Source organism: Rhinopithecus bieti, unplaced genomic scaffold (assembly GCF_001698545.2).
Source record: "Rhinopithecus bieti isolate Rb0 unplaced genomic scaffold, ASM169854v2 scaffold_15801, whole genome shotgun sequence".
Taxonomy (NCBI): domain Eukaryota; kingdom Metazoa; phylum Chordata; class Mammalia; order Primates; family Cercopithecidae; genus Rhinopithecus; species Rhinopithecus bieti.
In genome coordinates, this window is record NW_016808372.1 from 215,633 (window position 1) to 225,711 (window position 10,079).

Below are 10,079 nucleotides of genomic sequence, written 5' to 3' on the forward strand. Positions count from 1 at the left end.
ATCATACAGACTATAGTCTCTGGTCACAATGGAATTAAACTAGAAATTAATAAAATTAAGATATGAGGGATACATCCAAATGTTTGAAAAATTAACAACATACATTTATTAACCCATGGATCAAAGAAAAAAAATACTTGGGAAATTAAAAACTACTTTAAACAAAATTGCAATTACAACTTATCAAAATAAGTGGAAAGCAGTTAAAACAGTGTTTGGCGGGATATTGGAAGTTCTAAATATTATGTTAGAAAAGACATTATATAGTAATTTTAACTGTTCATTTTCTGAAGTTGTTGGGGTTTTTTGTTATTTGTTTATTTATTTATTTTTTTTGAGAAGGAGTCTCACTCTATCATCAGGGCTGGAGTGCAGTGGCGCAATCACGACTCACTGCAACCTCTGCCTCCTGGGTTCAAGCGATTCTCCTGCCTCAGCCTCCCGAATAGCTGGGATTACAGTCACCCGTCACTACACCCAGCTAATTTTTTGTATTTTTAGTAGAGATGGGTTTTCACCATGTTGGCCAGGCTGGTCTCGAACTCCTGACCATGCGATTCACCCGCCTCAGCCTCCCAAAGTGCTGAGATTACAGGCATGAGCCACCATGCCCAGCCTGAAGTTTTTAAAAGATACTTTAAATACAAATTAAATAGAAGGATGCAAATAAAAATGCAAATATAAAACATAGTGATATAAAACCCAAAGACAATAGAGAAAATCAATTAAACCAAAATCTGGTTCCTTGAAAAGATTAATAAAACTTATAATTTCTGGTTTGATAATATGAGATAATAACGGAGAAAATGAAAATCATAAGATAAATCAGAAAAGGGACATTATAGTAAAACCTTGAAACAATTATAAGGAAACATCCAGAACAATATTAGGTCAGTAAGTTTTTGATACTTAGATGAAAAAATTTCTAAATTCCAAACTACTAAAATTGACAGACATAAACAAAAAATATAACTATCCATATACGGATTTTAAAATTTTAAATCCAAAACCTTCCCATAAAGAAATGTCAGGCCCTGATGAATTCAGCGGTGAATTCCATTAAATCTTTAAGGAAGAAATAATACTCCAAAATCTTTTTTAGGAATTAGAATAGAACATTTGCCATTTCATGTAAGGAGGCCAGCATAATGTTGATATTAAAATTCTTAGCAAAATATATTTACAAATAGAATCCAGCAATATATATAAAATAATACATCATGTTAAGTGGGATTTATCCCTGAAATGAAAAGTTATATTATAAACACCCATTTATAATGAAACAAACCAAAAACCCTAAACCTCTCACTTTAAATGAGATCTACCTAAGCTTGATAAATAGCATCTAAAGAAACCTACAGGAATTAACAATTTCCCCTGTAGTCTCAAAACAGGCAAGGCTCTCTACTTTTCCCACGTGTGTTTAACGTTGAACTAAAATTCAATAAGACAAAAACAAAATAAACATATACATACTAAACATATATTTATTCAATAAGTACAATAACACAAACAATATATAAATTGCAAAATAATAAATATCTTTATTCACAGACGTGATCACGTACATAGAAAATTCTAAAGAATGTTCTAGAAAATTAAATTTGTAGGTCAAGCACTGTGGTTCATGCCTGTAATCCCAGAATTTTTGGAGGTGGAGCCAGGAGGATCGCTTGAGTCTAGGAGTTTGAGATTAGCCTGGAAAATACAGCAAGACCCCTCCTCTGCAAAAAATAAGGAAATTAGCTAGACATGGTGGTGCCTGCCTGTAGTCCCAGCTACTCCAGAGGCTGAGGTGAGAGGATGATTTGAGCTCAAGAGATTGGGGTGGCAGTGAGCTATGATTGTGCTACTGCCCGCTAGCCTGGGTGGCGGAGCAAGACTCTGCCTCTTAAATAAATAAATAAACTTATGAAGAATAATTTTTCTATAGAGTAATAAAAAATAAAATTTAAATGTAAAAAAATCATTTACAATGGAATCAAAAAATATGAAGTGCATAGGGATAAATTTTTCAAAATATGTGCTAGACCTGCACAATGAAAACTACAAAACAGTGATGAAAATAATTAAAGATTTTTTATTTTAATTTTTATTTAATTTTTATTTTTTATTTTTTGAGATGGAGTCTCGTTCTGTCACCCAGGCTGGAGTGCAGTGACACAATCTTGGCTCACTGCTGCCTCCGCCTCCCGGGTTCAAGCGATTCTCCTGCCTCAGCCTCCCAAGTAGCTGGGATTACAGCCATGTGCCACCACACCCTGCTAATTTTGTGCTTTTAGTAGAGACGGGGTTTCACCATGTTGGCCAGGCTGATCACGAACTCCTGACCTCAGGTGATCCACCTACCTCGGCTTCCCAAAGTGTTGGAATTACAGGCGTGAGCCACTGCACCATTTTAAGTGGAAAAATAAACCATGTCACATCCATGGCTTGGAAGTCTTACTTATTTGTAACTTTAGTCATTATAAACTGATCTGTAAATTCAATATAATTCCAGTCAAAATCCTAGGAAACTTATATAAAAATTGACAAGATGTTTCTAAAATTTATATGGAAATACAGGAGACCTAGAATAGCCAACACAATTTTGAAAAAGCAAAGGAAAAAATAACAAAACAAAACAAAACAGACAGAGGGCTTACACTACATACTCTGAAGACTTCTTTAAAGGTACAATAATCAAAATCATGTAGACCAGGCATGAAGATAGACATATGGAATGGGAACAATCAAGAGACTGGAAATATGTTTGCTCACATATAGTTAGCTTATTGTTTTAAATGTGCTAATGTAATTCAATGGTGCCGAACAACTAAATATCCATGTTTAAAACATAAAATGTAATGTTTATAATGTCTGCATGTCCCAGCCATGGGCGGATGGGGTGGCAAATGGTCCTAACCAAGTTTTCAGGGTCTTCCCTATCATTCTTCTGCTGGAACTTTTAAGGAAAAATTATTTCTCCTTAGGGGGATGCTAAAATAATAGGATGTAAGTCTCATGATACTGGAAGCCAAATTTCTACCATATATAGTATATTAAAAAGATACAGCCATAGATATATTATCCTGATTACATTGACTGATGCCCTGTCATTTGCCACCAAGATGGTTCTGACCAAACTGACACAGAATATTTTTATTGCCAGATGATCACACATAGAGTCTAGGGAATGGTACAAAAAGTTTTTTCCCATCAAAACACCTGTCAGCTCTAGTTCCTCTCCCTTTTCTTCTTCCTATGGTTGCCCTCACCCCCTATTTTGTTCTACAGCTCTGCCCTCCCCTTACTTGCCAAGGTTCTAGCCCAGTCCTGGAGGGTGATGTCAGATCCTTCAGAAACTGGTCTGAGATGAATGGAGAAGAAGAACTTAGGTCTTTCTAGTAAAATATCGTAGTAAAACAAGAAAAAGCAACCTCATGGTCATTAATATTTACTTTGTTTCATAGCCTAATTTCAATGTGTGTTACACTAACACTGTGTCTGTACTGTTCTCCATCAAATCAATTATCATCTCATGAAAGGGGTAGCATATTTAGAAAGAAGAGAGTATGAGGCTCTTGTCTGTAATCTCAGCACTTTGGGAGGCCGAGGCAGGAGTATCACTTGAGCCTAGGAGTTCAAGACCTGCCTAGGCAACAAAATAATAATTATTAGCCATGATGGTGTGTGCCTGTGGTCCCAGCCACTCAGGAGGCTGAGGCAAGAGCCCAGGAGTTCAAGGCTGCAGCGAGCTCTGATAGTGTGCTGCACTCCAGCTTAGGTGACAGAGTGAGAACCTGTCTAAAAAAAATAAAATAAAATAAGAAATAAAAAAAGAAAGGAAGGAAGGAAGGAGAAAAGAAAGGAAAGGAAAAGAAAAGAGCATATACTGGCAGATAAGAGAGTAAAATCCAATTCCAACCACTTCACTTTCTCATTTTTCCCTCAGCCCTGCTCATGAGGGTGTGCAAATAAGAGTACGCATGAATGTATGTAAATGAGAAAGAGACTGGCAAACTTTAGTCCTGAAGACAGAACTGAGTAAAAAAGCCCGACCCAGAATAAGATGATGGACTTTGCAAACAGGTCTAGACAACGTATGTGGAGTGGGATAATATAAGGAAGGACATGGAGCGGTTTCTTATGGGCGTGAGAGAGTGATCAGAAAATAGTAGGCAGAGGGGAATTTCCGAGCTGGAGATTCTGGCTCTTGGGGATAGTGTGATTTCAGTGCAAACTAGTTTTAAGATGAATCCTCAAAACTGAGGACTGAGATAAAATAAAGAAGAAGGTTATTTGAGGAAGTAAATAAGTGTACAGTCCTGAAGTATATAAGTATGGGATGGAGAGGAGTGGAAGAGAATTGAAGTCATTGAGGGTAGAAGGAAAAATTGATGCCTACTGTACAATGGTTAAGAGTTACCAGCGTTGAAAAAGTCCCAAACACCATATCTTACATTAAGAAAAGATAATACATATGAAAATATTTTGCAAATTGTTAGTCACTTTCCAGGCAAAAAAAAAAAGGTGATCTACTGGTTATTCATTTACTAAAATACATACTAGACAGATGAGAACAAAAGTTCAATATTCTTTACGCTTCATGTGTTTAGTGTTTAAGTTGGGGCGAAATCTGTTTATTTTGTCCAGTATGTCAACACAGAAAAATTTAATTTACAATTTAAACACATTATTTCTCTCTCATGCAAGTACTGAAATTAAAGCTTCTAAAATCAAAAAGGCTTCTAACGGACACTATTATATGGAATATTAACATGGAATATTAATTGGAAGTGGTAATTCCTGAATGACACCAAAGGCTATTCTTGCCTTTACACTTTCTCCTAGTCAACATACATTATTTTCTTGTTTTTCCTTTTCTATCCTTCCTTTTGCCACAAACGAAAAACCAAACAAAAAAGCGAAACAAAAAAAAAAAAACCCTCCCTCCTACCAGCAGAGAGCGCTAGCGCCATGCGCGGCATAGGCGCCAAAATGCTCAGTGTTTTATGGGCTCTAACCGCCGACAGCCAAACACACTGAAATTGTCCCAGCTGGGGATTCGTAGTTGTCTTGACGACGCTCAGCAACGGAAGAGAGGGCAGGATTTGCTCTGAACGGTTGTGCGCGCTACCGCCCAGGCGGAAGCGGAAGTGTCGGTGGCGCGCGAGTAGGAAGTGGTGAGTTCTGAGTAGAGATGGCCGCGCTTGCACCGCTGCCCCCGCTGCCCGCACAGTTTAAGAGCATACAGCATCATCTGAGGACGGCTCAGGAGCATGACAAGCGGGACCCTGTGGTGGCTTATTACTGTGAGTCTTTTCGAGTAGCCGCGCCCCTCCTTTCCCAGTTGCATTTTAGGGCCCACACACCTCTCCGAGGTTCTTGGGGCATGCCCCGCCCCCCTGGCTTTGAACCTGAGCTTTGACCTCCAGTCTACCCAGGGAACTTCCTGGGTCCCCACCCACTGGCAGTAGGAATCCCAAAGCACTAGGGCGTCCACTGCTTCCCCTATCTTGTGCTTAAATACTCCAGTACTGACTACACGGGCTCTTGAACTGTGAAATACGATCTTCCAAGGTTTTATCTCTGTATGTAACACACAAGAGCCTCCTGTCTCAAATAGGAATCCTGAAAATAAATCGAATTAGGTTTAAAACGAAGGTGAGTGTCCGAAAGAAGTAGTGATGTGGATAAAAGGATGATAGACTAGTTGAAAACATAGTAATAAGTGAAAGTTATTTATGACAGCATGCAAGCCCATTCAAAAACTCAGATGGTTAAATGGGGAGTATCTGCTACTAAATAAGCGGTTGAATTTGACCATTCCCCTTTCCCCACCCATCTGCTCTCTCCTACCATACAGAATTTTTAGTTTTGACTTCTTTGAATAATACTTGCTGTTGAGACCTTTGAAAGCAGTATTTGCACTTTGAGTGTTATACATTTAATTTACAGTTTGGTTAAAAAAAATACATAGGTTAACTCTGCTCAAACTTGCAGTGAGTAAAGGGAGTAGTTCCGGTAATATTGTGTTAACTTTATTTTGTATTCTGTACTCGTTACTGCAAAATAAAACAAGTAACTGAACAACTATAATTCAGAAAATGATTTTTAGAGTTGAGAAGTTGGATATAATGTGTCCTTTGTTGTGTATATTGTAAGGTTAGTTAAAATCTGGTCACTGTTATCTGTACCATACTCCAAATGTACCCTGTTTCTCAAATGTGCAAGGCCCTTTCAGACCTCCCATGTTCCACTCTTGGAATGTGCACCTTTTTCTTGCACTTCGCAAATTCATGATTCAAGATTTAACCCAAATGTCACCTCTTTGTGGGCAACAAATTGAGTATTCTCTGTGCGTTACTTCGTTTTGTTCAAATCTTACAGCATCATTTCCATTATACTTGTTCTTCAGTTTCCTCAAGCAGGGTCCATATTCATTCAGTATGTGTTAATTGAGCTACCTTTGTGTCAAGCATTAGTTGGCGCTGTGACTGCAGTTGCTGCATTTTTGGAGCTTACATACAATGGAGGTAGAGAGTTTCAACAATATAAAGTCTATCATATGTGGAGTGTTAAGAGCTTATGAAGACAAACAGAGCAAGGAAAAGGAACAAGAGTATCAGTAGTAGTGGTGGCAGGGAGTGCAGATGGGATTTCAGTTTCATTGTGGTCAGGGAACACTTCACTGAGTTGACATCTGGGGAAAGAAAAGAGTGAAAGGCATGCCTTGCACCATCTGGGGAAGAGTATTCTCCATAGAGGATATAGATAGTCCCGAGGTAGAGGCTTGCTAGGAGGAGGAGCAAGTAGACCATTGTGACTGGAGTGGATGAGGCTTAGGAATGATGGGATAAGGACAAAGAATCTCTCTCATCCCTAAAGGAAATTCCTGTTCCTGATCCCTGTATTATGTATCTTTGTGACAAACCAGGGACACTTTTTTCATTGTCGTCCTTTCCCTCTAGATGTTTCGAAACCTAATCCAGTTTCCTTTATTTAAAAATAAAACAGAACGTCTCACCATGACATTCCCTAAAGTTGCAGCTCTGCCTTTCCAGCCTCATAGGTAAGCTTGAAATAGTTGTCTGTAAGTTAGCTTTACGCCTTTACCTTGTAGAGCCTTTCATCCTGTGCAGTCTGGTTTTCATGCCCAGTATTTCACTGAAACTGCTCTCATCAGGCTTACGAAGAAATATTTTTATTGCTCAGGTGACACTTAACAATTTTAGTTATGAAATGTGCATGTGAAAGCATATATAATGTGCAGACAGTTTAAGGAATAATAAAATGAACACCAATATGCCCACCACATTTGATTTATTAAACTTTTTAATTTTTGACAGTCTGGTGAGTGTGAAATGGTAGTGTCTCATTGGAGCAAAATTTGCAATTCTCTTAGTCTTAATGAGGTTTAGCATCTTTTCATATGTTAATTAACCATTTGTGATTCGCTTTTGAAATGCTTGTTTATTACTTTTGCCCATTTATCTGTCACAGTCTTGTCTTAATAATGTTAGATGTTAATCATTTGTTATATGTGTTGTAAATATCTTCTCCCATTTCAGTTTCATTTTTCACTCTATGAAGACCTTTGATGTTCCAAAGTTCTTAATTTAAAAATGTTATCAATGTATGAATCTCTTAGGACTTAACCTTCTGATTTTATAAGCTTTAATTTCTTTTTGTGTATTTGTTTGGGACTTTGGCATTCTAAATCTGTAGATGGGTGTTTTTAATCAATCTTGGGAAATTTTCTCTACTATTATTTGTTCAAATGTTGCTTCTATTTCTATTCTTGTGAAAATTTGATTAGACATGTTTTGCACTTCTCCCATTTAACTTCCTTGTCTTTTGATTCTGTAATTTTTTTTTATCTCTTTGTTTTTCTGTGCTGCATTCTGTGTAATTTCTTGAGGTCTATCTTCACCTCCCTGTGTATTATTGTTTAACCCTTTTATTGAATTTCTACTTTAATTTTTTATTTGAGTGCTGTCTTTTTGTTTTCATATTGACCTGCTCATTTCTGATAGTTTCTTGTTACTGATGTTTTTAAACACTCTATTTCTTTGAACACTTTAAATATATCGATTTATATTTGCTGTTTGATAACATCTGTAGCTGCTGTATTTGTGGGTCTGATTCTGCTTTTCAACAGAACACTGCTCATGGTGACTTCTTTCCTTACAATTGTGGGCTAGTCGGGCTAGACCAGCACTCTTCAAACTGGAGTAGGCAAATAATTCCAAAGGAATCAATTTTCCTTTCTTGACTTCCATGTTTTCCTTCCAAAAACTGATCTTGACAAAGCTCCTGTGATCAGGGTAGCAAAGTAGTATATAACATGCTGCTTATCTTTTCCTCATCCTGTTCACAGTTGTCTTTCTCCCACTTTAATGGAGAACAGCATACTCTCAGGCATCCTGAGTGTTTTTATGTTGTATTGCCTTGAAAGAGAAGGTGGAAAATCCTCCAAGGTGTCCAGACAAAAGAGGCAATTCAAATTACTGGTGTCAGTGAAGCCTCCATTAATTAAGGCATTGGATAGACCTTCCTATCTTTCCTGGTCTTACACTGAAGAAAACCAGCCAGAGCAAAGAATAAATACTTCATTCGAGAGTTCAATACCAGCCTGACCAACATGGAGAAACCCCGCCTCTACTAAAAATACAAAATTAGCCGGGTGTGGTGGCGCGTGCCTGTAATCCTAGCTACGTGGGAGGCTGAGGCAGGAGAATCACTTGAACCCGGGAGGCAGAGGTCGCAGTGAGCCGAAATCATGCCATTGCACTACAGCCTGGGCAACAAGAGCGAAACTCCGTCTCAAAAAAAAAAAAAAAAAATGCTAAGCATGAAAGGTTCCAAAAGAGCATTCTAATTTGGGGAAAGGGGTAAGGGCGTGGAACTTTATATAAGGGGATGCTGGGAGTCACCTGGAGTTGTATATGGGGGATACAGGGAGTCACCTGGAGTTGTATATGGGGGATGCAGGGAGTCACCTGGAGTTTGTCTCTTTTCAGGAGCAGTGGGTCAGTGGATCTCAGAAGAGGGAGGAGTTATTCTGGGATATTAGCAGCCATTGTTAGGTCATTTGGATTTTATCAGGAGGGTGAGGAGTAACAGTTTGGGGCCAAGGTCATGTGCAAGAAGATGTGAGGAAGATTAGCTGTAGGGACAGGGACATGGAGGGACCACAGTGGGAAATCTCAGACTTTCAGAGTCTCTTACATTTATACATATATCTGTTAAGGGTAATGCCTCATGTTAAAAACGGTCCTGTGTTGCAGTATTCTGAATTCTCAAAATGATAAAAATTTTCATGAGTTGACCTTACCGCCTCATTCTGCATGCCTTTTAAAGAATACCATTCTTGAGTTGAGAGCAAAACCAAGAACAAAGGAGAAATACTGAAGGTGAGAGTACCTTGTTTCATCCAAGCAAGCTCCTGCAAGGCTCTGCAGCTTATTGCTATTTTAGAATTAGAATTCAGAAATAAAATGGGGACATGAATTGACATTCCAACTGGAATATTAAGTTGTATTTCTCTGAAAAAGTAACTCTTACTTGGCTGATTGGTTTGGCGCTAGCAACTGACAGTGCCTTTTAAACAGTATGGTAGACATTCTCTTTAAACTAAATAAGCTAAAATCTTCAGCTCTGAGTTTTTTTGTTTTGTTTTGTTCTTCTGGAAATACATTTAAAACAGGTTGGCCAGGCGCGGTGGCTCACGCCTATAATCCCAGCACTTTGGGAGACCGAGGTGGGTGGTTCACCCAAGGTCAGGAGTTCAAGATCAGCCTGGCCAACATGGTGAAACCCCGTTTCTACTAAAAATACAGTAATTAGCTGGGCGTGGTGCAGGTGCCTGTAATCCCAGCTACTACGGAGGCTGAGGTGGGAGAATCTCTTGAACCCGGAGGTGGAGGTTGCAGTGAGCTGAGATTGTGCCATTGTACTCCAGCCTGGGGAACAAGAGCAAGATTTCATCTCAAAATAAATAAATAAATAAATAAATAGAATAAAGAGAAGGAGAAAGAAGAAAAGTCACCGATAAGATTAAACCTTATTTGTTACAAGTTTTATTTTATTTTTGT

The 10,079-nt window shown here is 38.4% G+C and overlaps 1 protein-coding gene across 1 annotated transcript in view; it reads left to right on the top strand.

The window, feature by feature from the left end:
* Positions 1-5,057: 5,057 nt before the first annotated feature.
* The window catches only part of LOC108538516 (vacuolar protein sorting-associated protein VTA1 homolog), a 79,976-nt gene continuing 74,954 nt past the window's right edge, over positions 5,058-10,079 (top strand). The window contains exon 1 of the mRNA XM_017886662.1: positions 5,058-5,294. Coding sequence (XP_017742151.1) covers positions 5,183-5,294 — 112 coding nt within the window. The 5' untranslated portion in view covers positions 5,058-5,182. The remainder of the gene's footprint in view (positions 5,295-10,079) is intronic.